The sequence below is a fragment of the Aedes albopictus genome, chromosome 1 (genome assembly GCF_035046485.1).
Source record: "Aedes albopictus strain Foshan chromosome 1, AalbF5, whole genome shotgun sequence".
NCBI lineage: Eukaryota > Metazoa > Arthropoda > Insecta > Diptera > Culicidae > Aedes > Aedes albopictus.
Window position 1 is genome coordinate 187,638,054 of NC_085136.1, and position 15,804 is coordinate 187,653,857.

General features: G+C 37.2%; 1 protein-coding gene across 3 annotated transcripts in view; it reads right to left on the reverse strand.

Moving 5' to 3' along the window:
- Window positions 1-8,978, reverse strand: part of LOC109419360 (protein unc-80 homolog) — a 68,318-nt gene extending 59,340 nt beyond the window's left edge. For 2 of the 3 annotated variants that reach the window (XM_029852145.2, XM_029852144.2), the window contains exons 1-2: window positions 8,413-8,977; window positions 55-300 (exon numbers count right to left, since the gene is read on the reverse strand). In XM_029852145.2, coding sequence (XP_029708005.2) covers window positions 55-201 — 147 coding nt within the window. In that variant the 5' untranslated portion in view covers window positions 202-300; window positions 8,413-8,977. Of the gene's footprint in view, window positions 1-54; window positions 301-8,412 lie in introns of all 3 variants that reach the window. The other variant, XM_062846007.1, reaches the window with a different exon arrangement.
- Between the last annotated feature and the right edge of the window lie 6,826 nt (window positions 8,979-15,804).

Consider the following 15,804-nt stretch of genomic DNA (forward strand, 5'->3'; position numbering starts at 1 on the left):
AAATACATTCAACATTGTTTCCAAAACAAAATGTGACAGAAACCTATCACTTACCATACAGCTGGCTTCATGTAACTTGCCGAGCTTTGGCCGGATGAATGGGGCTATCTGCTGCCAGAGGAATGTTTGAACTGGCACTGGCACTCCCAGGTCCTGTAGTCCTTCGTCCATTGGATTTGTGGTGTCACTGGTTGCAGCCATGTCGTTGTGCTGAGGGGCACCCTAGTGGTGCTCGAGGCAACAGTTTAGAATAGCTGCTTTTGCGGCGATTTCAGAGGTTGATGGATGGATTGTGGATAGCTTGCCAGTGTCAGAATTCGAAAGAAGTATGCACAGATATTCAATTATAGATTTGTTGAATGAAAATTATATAGCCAAGATGTCAATTTACGATTGCAACTAATAAGGAAAACGATTCTGCAAACACTACAAACTTATTTGTGAAGTTAATTTTTTTTAAGTCAAAAAGTAAAATTCTTCCTGTTCCTTTAAAGTTATCCTCATAACATGCAAGGTTTAGTTTTTTTATTCGGAAAACTGAATACATTATTCTGCAATTTATAACATTCCATAAGTGGCATGTTTTACGCTATCAGGACAAATATTTCTTTGACCATTACACAGTATCTCATTTTAACCCGTGAACAAGCAAGGTATTTCACAGTTCTAATCTTCCATGATTTGTTTTTAATTTTCAATAAAATAATCGTGATTTTACGAAGAAAATTGGAAATTGTTGAAATGGTGTAGTTTCAAAAAAAATCTTCAGTGTATGTTTTCAACACTTAATAATTTTCTCAAGTTCTATTTCAGCACAACTCTCATTCAGTATTGTTCCGATTTTATCACGCCCCTTTTCAAAAATATTTTAAAATATTCTACAAAATCTATACGCATTTTCAATACGTTTAACGTTGAAAAAACGCGCTTTTAACATTCACCTCGATGAAGAGGGGAAACACTCGCTCTCAAATGCAACAGGAAATAATGAAAAATGAAAGACTGTCCTAGGAGGAATTTTGAAAGGGAAAACAGGAGGAATCCCCAAAAAGAAATCCGAGAGAAATCACGGTAGGAATTCCTGGAAAAATCTCTGAGACAATGCCAACAGAATTCCGAAAGCAATCTCAAGATAATCGTAGGAAGGAATCTCTAAAGGAATCTCAGGAGAAATCTAGGAAGGAATCTCGAGAGGAATCCATGAAAAAATCCCGAGAGAAATAACTGAAGGAATAATAGGAAAAATCCCTAAAGGAATCCTGGGGTAATGTTTGAAGGAATCTCTGGAATCAAGGAGGAATTTCTAAAGGTAACTCTCGAAATATCAAAGAAAGAATCCTGGGAGAAATCTGTAAATGAATCCCTGAAAGTTTTCAGGAGTAATCCCCAAACGAATTGCGGTATGAATATATTTCTATGCTCAGTAATGTCATGCAAAATCTTGGAAAAAATATTGAGAGGATTCCATGAGGGAATTTCTGGAGGAATCCCGAAAGGATTCTTGGAGCCATCATTGAAAGAATTTCAAAAAAAAACCCAAACCCTGAAAGAACCTCGGGAAGAATCCCTCACGGCGAATCCCTGAAAGAATCTCGGGTGAAATAATTGAAGAAAGCCTAGGAAAACATCCTAAAGGAATTCTAGGGTGATATTTGAAAGAATCCCTGGAACAATCAAGGGAGGAATTTCTAAAGGAATCCTTCGAAGAATCAAAGAAAGAATCCCAAGGCGAAATCTCTGAATGAATCCCTGAAAGTTTCCAGCAGAAATCCCCAAACGAATTGCGAGAGGATAACTGAAAATAAAAATCCAAAAGAAACCCCGGGAGAAATCTTTAAAAGAAATCTGGTAGAAATAAATCAAGGAATCCCGGGAATAATGCGTAAAGGAATCTCGGTGGAATCTTTGAAGAAATACTTGAAAAAAATCCTAAGATGACCCTTGAAAAATCAATGAAAGAACTCCGGGAGGACTCGATGCAGGAATCCTGGATATAATTCCTGATGGAATTCTGGACAGACTCTATGAAAAAAGCCTCCGAAAAATCCCAGAAGAATTCCCGAGAGATAAGACAGGCAAAATTCTGGAAACATATCTGAAGCATTCCTGGCGTTTGTGGATGGAATTAGAGAACGTATCTTAGAGTTATTCCTAAAACAATGTCATATGCAGACTTTTTCAAAATCTCGGAGGACTCCTTGAAAGAATCCCAGAAGAAATCCCGGAAGGAATTAATAAAGAAAATAGGGCGGATTTGAAAGGTACAAAACTGATTACACTTATTCGAAGAGGGCATTCTGCTTAGTTAGAGGGTTTGAAAAGTCGGTGCAAAAAAAAAAAACTCGGTTGAAATTGCAAAGGAGCAACAGGATAAATTTTTAAAGTAAATCCTGAAAAAATCAATTATGGAATCACGGGAGAAATTTCTGAATGAATCACTGAAAAAAAATCCAGTTGGAATTGCCATAGTAATTCCTCAGTTCTCAGGAATGAAGAAATCTCAGAAGGAATCACGGAAGAATTTCCGGGAGGTTCCCTTGAAAGAATCTCTGAAGGAATCTCCAAAGAAAACCTGGGAGAAATTAATGAAAAGATCCCAGGAGGATTTTTAAAAGGAATCACGGAAGGAATTCGTGAAAGAATTCCTGGAGAAACTCCTGAATGAACCCCAGGAGGAATGCCTAAAAAAGAAATTTCTGAAGGAATCCCGGAAGGAAGCCCGAAACGAATCCCAAATGGAACCACGGTAGAATCCTGGAGGGATCCCTGAAGCAATCTCATAATCCGTAAAAGAATCCCGGAACAAATCCCGAAAGAAATCCCTGATCATGGGCGTAGCCAGAGGGGGGCAGGGGGGGCCGTGGCCCCCCCTGGCCGCCAGATTTATTTTTTAATGTAGAGCCAACTCAAAGATTATCAATAATTCAAAGTTCCAGAAAACATATCTAAAAAAAAATATATTTTTTATAATTCAGGTTATCCACAATTATCAAACCTTTTTTTACTCGAGAACCACAGGAAATTTCGCCAAATATTTCTCCAAGACAACCACTTCAATCATATCTTAGATTTTTTACCAAATAACAAGCTTGATTGAATGGCTAAATTTTGTGATGGCAATACAAGAACAGAATACCAAATTTTCCAGATATGCCGGAACCGGTTCCGGTAGGAAAAAGGAAGGACTTTGTAGAACCATATGCTGCTATAGAGTACAGTTATGTGCTACTGCAACACGAATTTTCACTAGTACTCAATTCAAAAAAAAAAAGTCGTGTTAAGAGCAATATACCTAGGATTTCTTTACAAATATTTTCAAGGGCACCTTAAAAAATTCCTTTAGGCATTTATTCAATAACTTCTTCAGGGATTCATTCAGAAATTCCACAAGGCACTTCTCCAGGATTTTCTCCTTCGTGAATTCTTCCATGGGCATCTTGCAGGGTTCTAATAATGATTGTTTCAGGGTTTGTTCCAAGAAATCCATCAAATTCCCACGATTCCTTCATATTTTTATAGATACTTCTGTAAGGATTCCTCCAGAATTTTTTTTCCATAGCTACCATATTGCTCCAGAGAAATTTTCAAGAGATCCTCTATGGGTTACACCAGACATTCCTCCGGGAAATTATTCTGGTATATCTATAGAGATTCTCCCAGTGATTGTTCCAGTGTATTTTCGAGGATTTCTCCAGGAATTTCTTCAGTGATTCCCAAAGGCATGTCAACAGAAATTCTTTTAGGTATTTCTATAAGTGTTCCTTCAGCGATTTCTTCAGGAATTTCTCCATATATTCCTTCGAAAATTCGCTGGTGCTGGTATTGTCTGGAAAAAAGCAAGAAACAGCATTTTTCATTTGTGAATGCAGAATGGACTAATCATGAACCTCGTGAAAACGTTGGACATGCAAGGGGCCGTCTATATACCACGTGGACAGAAAAATCGTGGGTTTTGACCCCCTACCCCCTCCCGGTGGACAAGCATGGATTTTACGATGACCCCTACCCCCCTCCCACAATGTCCACGTGGACAAAACAAGAAAAAAAAATCACTTTTTTGATCTTGATTTTTTTTTGAAAATGATTTTTTTTTTGTAAGTAATGTTTTATATGTAGTTTATAACTTAATGAATTACAAATATTCTGAAGTTCTCGTTATAGGCACAACTTAAAATTTATTGATTTTTTAACGTAATATTTGCAAGGATAAACCCCTTTTGAGTGATTTTTTTGTACCAAGGAATATGAATGAAATTACAATGTGGGTTGCGGTGGGCATAAATTGAGTGGAAACGTACATAATGACTTCCGACTGTATTTGAAGTGACAAAGTGGGAGTTGGCCGAATCTTGGGCCGAATCTTGTAACCTCACACACTGACGAATCAGCAGGAGCCAGCCTCAAGTTTTTTTTTTTTATAACATTCGTATCACTAAACTCATGTATGCAGGAAATCAGATGGCTTCGTCGAAGCGTTAATTTGCAATATAGAAAACCATTCCTGTACACGTTTTCTCCGTCGGCATCGAAAAACAGCAGAAGATCGAATGTAATTTCCAAAAGCAAGTAACCGCCACACATTGATCGAGTTCTATTGGCTGCGAGGACTATAACTTATTGGAGCCTAGTGAAATGAGGCGAATAACACTAGTTTACAGCATTTTTGAACTCGGTAAGCTGATGATAATTTTTGGTGTAGAATCATGCCCTGAGTTTGAAAATGCGAAGGAAAAAAATTACAGTAGAGCGGAGTTTTTTTCGACTTTCCATACAAGGTTGATGATTTGAAATCGATGTTTGTTCTATTTGTAAGCAACGTCGCTCAATATCTTTTTCCAGCATTCAAAAGAATAAATATTGTTATAAGACATATCAAAAAAATAGAGAGAGGTTATATTTGGAATTCAAGTAAAAAAACTTGAAAAGTGGCTATTTTTTTTTTTCTAGAAAATCATCAATATCTTTTGAACGGAATGACGCAGTGGTTTTTGACGACTTTGATGAGAAAATTGAAATGAAAAAGATAAAGCTAAAAAACTGTTTTGCCCAAATTTTTAGCATTTTCCCATCGTTTTCATAGGGTGACGCTAGAACAAATCGTTTTATCGCTCTAACTTTTTTGTTTCAATTTTCTCATCAAAGTCGTCAAAGAACCACTTTTAGAGCTTCCAAAAACGCAGATTTTCGTGTGCTGAGAATGTTGCTACGTCTTTCCGTTCAAAAGATATTGATGATTTTCTAGATAAAATAGGCACTTTTCAAGTTTTTTTACTTGAATTCCAAATATAACCTCTCTCTATTTTTTTGATATGTCTTATAACAATATTTATTCTTTTGAATGCTGGAAAACGTTATATTTTTATCTTTGCCCCAACTCGTAATATCCCTTTTTGAATAAACTATGATTTTTAAAGAAAAACACTCATAACTTTTGAACCAAAAGAGATAACGATCGTCTCAGCGCACGAAACGACGCGTTTTCAAATGCTCTACAAGTGATTTTTGGGCGGCTTTGATGAGAAATTGAAACTGAAAAAGTTTAAGCCAGAAAACCAGTTTTTCTTGAATCACCCTAAGCTTATTCAAAAATATATCTCTAGATCGGTGAATTTTAAAGCTACAAAAAAAAACTGTCTTCAGTAAACTTGCTTAAAATAGATAGGTCTCCAACTTTTCCGTTATTCTTGCAAATAAAAAGGTTGGTTTCCAATTTCTGTGAAAATATGGACCACCCTAATTTTCATGTACATTGGAAAGAGGGCCTTATTATTAGCAAAAACTTTGTAGAAGAATATATTTGTCTAAAAGGTCGAAGATAGTTATCGCTTGTCGAACTCAAATCGAGGAGCTGAATTCAGCAAACGCTGTTCACCTTGTATGGGTACCTGGCCATTCTTCCATCGCTGGAAATGAATTGGCTGATGAGTTAGCTCGCACTGGAGCATCACATGACTTCATTGGCCCTGAGCCAGCTATTCCGGTCTGGTATCGAAGTGTTGGGTAAAGCTTCAGATTGGCACCTGGGCTGCCACTCAGCACAAACAATACTGGAATAGTTTGGAGTCATGCTGTCAAACAAAATTGTATTATACTAAGCCATCTCTAGGGGTGGCGAAGTATCTAACAAATCTGTATAAACAGAGTTGCAGCATGCTGGTCAAAGTTTTGACTGCCACTATCACATGGCGAATGTTCAGCAAGCTGATTCATTTGTATGTGATAGCTGTGAATCTGATTATGGAACTTTGTATCATTTGATATGTAACTGTCCAGTTTTTTTTGCGCAACTGCGTTTCCGAGTACTCGATAAACACTTATTAAGTGAAACTGACTTTAGAAACCTGAATCTTCAGGACATTTTGTTGTTCTTTACCCGCTGTGGTAAAGAACTATAGGCTCACTTTACGATTTATGCGTTATCACAGTGCCCTAAGGACGCTGTGTGAACCCATTGTGGTACGGTTTTGCGTGTGTGAAGACCCTATTCCTTTACCTGTCCTTTTCCCTGTCGCATCCTTTTTTCCTTCCCTTCTCCCTGATGATAAATGTCGAGAACTGTTTTTAAAGGAATCCCGAAAGAATTTCCTGTTAGAACCCCGGGGGAATTCCTAAAGGAATCCTTGACATAATCCTGGAAGAATTACAGGAGAAATCTCTGAAGAAAACTCTGAATGATAAATAAAGGAATTCTGGAAAGAATCCCGAAAGAAATCACGGGAAAAATCGCAGAAGGTATCCCAGAAAAAATGGCGAGAGTATCCAATAAAATAATCTTGGAAAAAAAACAATAGAGAAATCCTGGAATCTTTGAAGGAATACAGGGAGAAACCCTTGACAAAATCCATCAAGAATCTCTAAATGAGACTCGGGAGGAATATCTAAAAAATTGCCAGAAAGAGTTCCGGGAGAAACTACACAAAGAACCCCAGGAGAAATCAATTATGTTATGTCGAAAAAAATCCCCAGAAAATCTTGTAAGAAAACCCATTTATTTATTATTTATTTATTTATTAGATTTATTAGAAAACTTTCTGGGAGAGTTCGCAATTGCATGAGATGATATGAGTATGCATGCTAAAAAGTGAATAAAAGATTAGTATTATTGGCATTGGTCGTAGGGCAGTAGAGGAAGTTTTGGACAGGATAGGAAAATGTCACAGAAATATGATGGCAAAATGACAAGCCATTTTTCAGTACTACCTTTTTCTGTGCAAAGTGCTAGTACTATCTGTTCCTTTCTAAAATGCTGGTAAATTATGCACAATGAAAACTTGGTGTATTGTAGTTGGAAAATAGTCAAGAGAAATTTTTATGAAATTTTGGATTCTCTGGAGAGGGAGAAGCCGGATATATGCTTGACAATAAACTCGATCAAGACACACACATAGTGCATGGTTGCAGGGAGAGACTGAGACAGTCATGGATACCATACGAGTCATGTTCACTGTTCTTATCTCAAAATCACGAAACGTTCAAATTAAATCTTTAACCTGATAGCGAAAACGAACCATTTATTCATAAAATAATGTTTTCAAATTGCTAGTAAAAAAAGTAATCGTTTTATATACATAATGCGAATATTCACTTCGCACGTACAGATAAAATGAATGAATATTTTTTTGTAATTTGTTGATCGTTGATTTATCTTCGTTCTACATAAATCTAAACACTGGTTACATAGCATCTTTTCTTCTCTTTGCATATTTGCTAGCATTTTTTTTCTTCTTCCATATATTCAAAGCATTTTTTTCACTGTGATGACTTTTTTTACGGATACACTTTTCACTTATTCCAAATCATTCGCTGCGCTGCACGTACGCTGCATAGAACTGGATTATCATTACTCCAAAGACACACTATCGTAAGCAGCATCCATACTTTATTTCCCGTCACTTTATTCCGCACCCGTCGATATCAACAGAAATCCGCAAGGGATAATTTCCACACAAACCACTCCATATCGACCCGGAAAGCATCGCTGATAGCTCCACAGCAATGATTTTTCGTTTCCATTATTACACATCCCACCCACTGAAAGCTTGGTTACATAGCGAATGGCAAACGGAAGAAAATTCCAATATGTCGCCATCATGCTTTTTTCTCACATCGCACTAATTTGCCATTTTCACCATATTTCGTGCTCGAAACCTTCGAATAACACGCACATTTATCAAGAAATGGTCTCCCGAACATTTTTCCTAGCAATTCATTACAGAATTACATAACCAGATGCCATTTTCTTGAATTTTATCTTAATTTTCATTGAATCTTCACGCCACTTTGTCGTCCATGATCGGTGCTCCACCCCAAATTTCAAATGCACTTTTCCCCCCTAAAACTCGCACGAAACCGACCGAAATTGGTATCATTCGATTGCAAATGACAAATGCTAGCTTTTGATGCTAAAATTACCTGCGAAAGCTTACATTTAGAATGATTCAATTTGCACTAAAACGACACAGAATGTGAAACGACATTTTGTTACAAGCTCCCGGAGATGGTTACTGATTCCTTGACAGACTAGAAGTGAGAAAAGGCCATGGAAAACCCTGATGGAAACTGGCGTCGTTTATCTTTCAGATTTCGGAATTTTTCCGCGAAAGTTGCAACAAAGCCGAGTATGCGCACTGGCTTCGGCTCATTTTGTTGGTAAACAATGCCACGTGCTTTCATTCATAAAACCGAACGAGCACATGGTTGATTCGGGTTGTTTACTACCGGCATTTTTCCGTTCGATGATGGGAGGCTGGAGGACATTGCTAGGATACCAGTTTGTTTTCGTAAAATGAGTAGTGCAGAAGAAGGATGTTGTCAGTAGTTCCGGTAGAGGGAAAGAACTAAATCCATTTCGGCCGGCTCGGAAGGTTTCCATGGTGAACCGGCGAGCCGAGATATCTTCGGATACCGAATTTGATTTTCGTTTCCATGTTTACAACACGAGGGATGCTGACTTTAAGATTTGTTTTCATTTAGACCAGTTGCTTTAACAGCCGGATGAATTTGCCTTAAGTTAGACTCGAAGCTGTACTTTAAGCTATGCTTTAATATGCAATGATTGTGGAAGACCGTTTGGGCGTTTAGGTTAAACTCTTACTCGCTTGAATAGTTATGCGTGATTGAGTTCAATTTAGTAAGGTACACCGGGGCAAGTTGAAATGGGTGGGGTAAGATGAAACACGAAGTTTTGAAATAGATTTCAATACAATTTGGAAATTTTTCTTTCGCTAAAAGATTGTTTGAATCAAAAACATTGTGTTATGGCAATCAAACTGTTTATCATCATTAAAAAACATCATGTTAACCCGCTGTTTCATCTTGCCCACCTGTTTCAACTTGCCCCGGTGTACCTTAATAGGATGCAGTGGACAAATGGCCGAATTCCTACAAAGAGCTGCCTATGTTTAATAGAAATAAGAAACGCCTTTTCGGCTATCTGTCGTTCTGAGACTTCTCGGTCATTGACCATTCTTCTGCTAAGTAGGGTATTGGTTCCCTTATTAAGCAAGTGGATCCCATTTTCATCCTACGAAAATCAAAGGATTGAAGCGCTGTTTGTTTTGTTTCTTATTTTTGTATTTTTTGTTAGAAGTGAAGTGAGCACCCACGATAACAAAAACACAAAAAGAACGGAATCAATCGGTGCCGTAATTGCTTGTTTTCGAATAGGATGAACATGGGAGCGTGAGATTACTGATGGCACACATACCCTATGTAGCATAGATGAAGGACTTCTAGAACGCGAAGACTTTACGATATTTATTGATAGGTCGGCATGTCCTTTTGAATTAGCACCACTGCGACCATTGTTTAAAATAACATTTTCATTGTTATTTAATGAAAAAAAAATCATCACACTATCCTTATGCAACCATGATCCAATTATTGAACAATGGCATAACCTAAACTGTTAGAATGGCTACCACATTTTTTTCACTTTATCTAATCGTGCAGTTCAATGGGGTTTGAAGGCGTTCCAGTGATGTACTCCAGAGTGCTCCAGAGGGCTTCAGGAACGCTCCAGGGGATTTCAAGAGGTTTCAAGGACGTTTCGAGGTTGTTCCAGTGGGATTTAAAGACTTAAGGGGGTCCCAGAAGTATTTTAAGGCGTTCCAAGTGATTTAAGAGGCATTCCAGGAGTGTCCCAGGGTTTTGAGGGGGTCGCAGGAGTGGGCTTCTTTTCTCTAGTCATTTTTACTTCTAGTCAAATCTTTTTAGTCATTTTTGCTTCTAGTCATATTTAAAACGATTTCAGTCATCCAGAGGTCTCTTCAAATGAGAAGCGATTCTTTGTCATTTTAAGGAATTGCCACTTAAACGACTAGCTATAGCATAGCATAGCATGGATACTTGCACAAATCTTGGATGGAGGCTGTAAAACATTTTATTATGCATTATAAATACATATAAGACATCACAACACTTACAATTCGGTGTTTCTCCACATATGAATTGTTTAATCCCGATGCGCCCGCTCTGCCTCTTGATTTCACAAATTCTGCTTTGTGACGTGGTTGACAAAGCGAAATAGAGAAACACAAAGAAAAACAATAAATGTACACATGCAACTCCGACACTGTTCAGGGGTCCCCAAGTCGCATTCTCACGCAACACCTATTTTTCTCCAGATGGATTTCAGTATTTCAAACATGTTTTGAACTCTTGTAGTTTTCTATAGGGTATTTTCATGACGTGAAATTACTCCATAGTTTTATCCCGAAAGAGTGCGTTCGTTGTATGAAAATGGAATGAGTTTCACATTTGTCTGGTTACCTCGTTCTTTCTGAAATGCTTGAAACGCATTGTCGTTTATCACACCTGTGATGTTCGTCTGGCTGACATGTCTATTCATGTGAACTCACATGCCTCCCAACTTGGGATGTCCACAGTGACTCTTTTACACAAAGTTGTATACGTTTTCAAGAAAATACTCGCTCAATTGTAGTTTTTGCTTGGGTGATTTCTTGAATATTGAGGAAGCTTTCGATGACGTGCCTTTCAATGCCATATTGGAAGTCGCATGACGTCACAAGCTACCTCCAATGAGCTAAAGGCGCTCTTTACGCTTATGCGTTTTACAGTGTCCTTTTCAGGGCATTGATTAAACCCGTTGTGGTATGGGCTATGAGCTCTCGTTGCGCTTATGCCTTCATTCCCTCTTCTAGGGTACCCCTTCCTATTTCATCACCTTTCCCTTTCCTAATTCCCATTCCTTGTCTAATTCTCCCTCAGGTAAATGATGAAATAGGCTTACATGTATGGCACATGGCGATGGCGTGAATGGCACAAATTTCCCGAATGGAGGAGAACGTGCCTCTAGAGCCGACCTACTGATACATGGCGATGGCACAAATGTTCCAAATGAAGGATAAAGTGCCTCAGGAGTTGGCCTTCTGATACCTTAATCGCTAGGGCAAGAGTTTGATGCTATAGTGTGATCCGATACAACACCAACATTTATTTCAATTGTGTCCCATGTGTTGGGAAGGCCATCGCAATTTATTCAATTCAATTCGCTTTATTTTAGAGACTTTCAGCCTTGGGCTGGTTCATCTCTACACGCAATTTATATAAATGTTGTAAAATGACATGATGCATCACTGAGCTGCCATTGGAATCATAATGATAAAAAAAATTCTGCAGTCATGGGGTTGAAAAAGTACCATCACACTCATGGCACGTGAATATATAGGGTATTAGTACCCGTAAGAAGCATGCTTTTTCATCTGAATATTCGCTTGAATGGCTGATACTTATCAGTTTGAAATTACGAGCTACATATCTAACATGGCTGTCGATGTTGATGATGATCACAACTCAACTCAACCTTTACCAATATTTTTGGCTCAACTTTCCGAAACCTCAATCTATTTTCATACTTTTTGGAGTAAAACGCTTTTATAAAGGTTCCTGAAAACTTTGAAAAACTCAAAAGAAGCGATTTAATTTTAAACTCAAAAACCTTAAAAGATACTCTTAACCCGCTCAAGCTTTTGTCCCACTTAACCCTTTTGATTCTTTTTTTATATCGGATTTATATTGAACCTCATTGTATTATTGAAATGAAAAAGAGCATTTTTTTTTTAAATAATAGCAATGGAAATGGTAAAAACTTCAGTATCACAAAATGATTGTTTTTGTTAAAAAAAGGTTGTTCCAAAATATGAAGTCCGCATCCGCTAAGTTGTTTTTCAAGGGGCTTTAAGTTCACAAAAAATGTATGGAAGCTTACAAAACTTGATCTCACCGAGAAATGCGATAAGGTTACATATTTTTTTCAATGTGTTGTAAAACCTCCTGTACCTTAAAAATAGCAATGTTAACCGGTTCACGTTTCGTTAACAATAAAATTACAAATTACAAAAACTACAAGGTGACGAGCTCTTACAAATTTGGAAAATATCGACGCAGTTTATTTTTATTTATTTTATTCACGTAAAAAAATAGTACATTGAGCTGAAAAAAAGTTGGAAATGTTTTGTCCAATTTTGGAGAGAGTACATGTACAAAAATCCAAAGGAATATTTTTACGCGATATGCCCTCCGCAAAATCGCGTAAAAAAGTCGTATAACTTCAAGAACCTTAAGCTTAAATGCTTCTCATATAATGAGACCTGTCTGAATTTACATGTTCATAATAGACTTTTGTTTATTTTTTACCAATCTAACTAGTACATATCGCCTGAATAATGTAAACATCAATCAAGAAAATATTTTATAAGGGTTCTTATTAGGAATGAGGAGTAATTCCTTTGAAATTATTTTGCAACGCAGAGTAGCTTCGTTGAGCAGCCGGTAACCCTGTATATACGTATATGTTAATTGTTAATTATATACGTATATGCTAATTGTTAATTATCAGAAGTTTCATCCGAAACAATTGCTTTGGAAGGAAGCGATCTACAAATTGTCCATATTTGAGGACTATTTTAAAACCCACCTACATATATTTAAAGAAAACTGTGTTCGATGCTACCACAATTCCGACAGATGCGATCTTTGAGAGGGGTTCCCTTTAAGGTTGACCAAGTGAGATTACCACCGTCAGCGGAATTTTTTCTTCCGCAAACGGATGGAAAGGGAATCTTATTCCAGAAATTTGCTGATAGATAAAATAATGATTACTGAGTCGAACACATTAAAAAGTTGAATGATGACAACATGTATGAGTCAAGCAACAGGATTAGTAATTGACGTACAAGTTGTGCAACCACCAACACTGAATGTGGTCAAAACGGCATTAACGAAAAAAGAGCTCTGAGTTCAAACTAAGTTTGGAAATATTTTTTAAAACATATATCATTCAAGTTCACAACTTTAACATCATAAATATTTTAAGTTCAAAACTGTGTCAACAAGGACACTAAGCTGAAAAGCAGTCATCGCTTCAAATGGGAGATAATGCTCAAGAAGAAGCGCAAAGGAAGACAGATTATCCCCATTGCAACATGTTAATTATCCTTTTCAAAGCTCTAGCACTTTGATTTGGAACTATGCCCAATATCAAGCGTTGTCCCAAGCATTTAAATCAAATTCAATTTAGGGCTATTGAAAGGGGAAAAAATAAACGCAAACCTGTTGAATTGATCAAACTCAGACAAACTGTTGAATAGCGGCGCAACAAATGTCCGATACAGCTTCCAAGCTCAACCCGACTGTTGGTTGGAGTATTGAGGTTAAATTTAGTTTGATAGCTCGTTTGTGTTTTGCTTCTCAGATTTATTTTTACCGTCCTTCGGGTGGAAATTTGCCTGACTAGCAAGTGCCTATCTCATACTCATGTTCGAGATCTGTTGGGTTGACTAGTGGGCCATCCGGACGAAATAAAACAATTCAAAAGGGTTTCATGATACGTCTTTCTCCAACTGTCGCTTCGGGCATATTTTATGTATGAGATTCTATCTGGTTGCAAATTTGGGCGATCCGGCAGAGGGCGAGAGTGATGTGAAAATCTTGCATTGGAATTTAAGATCCTACGCTTTCCGTGGTGATGTGAGTGCCTTCTGCAGTACTAACTCACACCCAAAGCGAAGAACATAAGGTGCAACTTTGCTTATTCGAACGTCTAATTTTAGATTTCTTCGACGCAATTTTTTGTGTGTGCGAGTAGCTGTGTGCCCGTTAATGAATCATGTGTCAAAAATCTTTGTACCTGACGTCACGCAATGTGCCATACTTTAACCGATGACAGATTTTTTTGGTTCCGATCACGTATTTTACAACAGTGGTTTTACGAGGTCATTCATAAATACTCCTAAAATACAGATTGATGACCTTGTAACGTGGCAGCTTATGTTGAGCAGTGAGTGATAAGTTGTTAAAAGTTTTGGAGCAAAAATGAATGATTTTTTGATTATTTAGAAAATTAAATAACGGTAGTCACAATTTGTTATCTGTCCAGCAAAAGAATTTATTTGTTTTGGTTTCGTACCACCTGTAATACTGTGGAATTTGAACAAGGCTTTTGCTAGCACAAATTTGTGTTTGAGAAATTGTGAAGAAAATAATATGTTTTCTTGAAAAAAAACAGCGCCAGACACAGGGTTCAATATTGTTGTATCTTCTAACAAATTAAATAACGCGAGAATATCTCACTTGAAACTTTTTATATGACACTGCTGGTTATACTTAATTATGAAAAGGATTGAATTACGTAAAATGTATCAAAGAGTTGGTACCTTCATTTGTTATTTTTGCTATCTTTAGTCATCATTATCTGAATAAAATAGTCAATTATACATTCCAATCATACAGAAGATGCCTTTTCTCACCTATTATGTGCAACAAATTCTAAGATTTACAGCTTCAAATCAAGAGGGCTATAATGATATAAATGAAATTCCGTATCTTGCATTTAAAAGAAAAGAAGTCGTAATCTTATAATTGCAGTTTTTTTCATGCAAAAGCCATCCGAATTTCTTGAAAATTGCACCAACCCCTATCACAGGGACATCAAGAGAAGCGTCCAAACAGTCATTCCTATGCTATAGAAAAAAAAAATCACGATTGAAGTATTACTATTTGTAATTTCAAGGGCACTCATAAGATACCCGGAAAAATTTAAATCCGAACGAAATAAACAAAAACCTGCTGAGGTGTTCACTAATTGTTACCCAACCATTGTGTCGAAAATACGCATTACAAGACCTCTGCAATGATGGCTATCCTTGAACTCAACACAATTCTGCCTATGCTTTGCAAATTCCATATAATACAAAATTTTTACTTCGGCTCGTACCTACGTAAACCTGTGAACCCGGCATCCACTGAATCACCGAACAGCGCATGCTACACTCTTTGCTATTTTTAACGGCAGACTATTAAATATCGTACACCTCTACTGGTATGGTTGGACCGGCTAGTGCCTCCCACATTCACAAATCCACCGCACGAAAAACACCACATGTTGCGTGCCGTTACATTCTTCGTGAAATGAAAATTTGGCAGGGTGGCGAATGTGTAGGCCCCGAAATGAAAAACATTATCTAAACAAATATATTTTGAACTCTGTGGGATCTTTGGTATAATGCCAACTGTAATAGATTGAAACTGAATGAAATGCTCGAGTACGAAGTATGATTCTTCGGTATTCAACATTATCATTATCGATTATGAGCCATTTTTTTCAATAAGTGCAGCCTTCTAAAATGTGCTTTGACGTCGCTCAAATATACTTTTTATAATAGAAAAACTCGCTTCTGCATGCAGTGTATAGTTATATTTTTACTGTGATCCAATTCATGAGATAAAGCAAAAAGGCAAAAAATCAAATTAAAACTTCAAATTGTCTTAACTTGCTTTGATAAT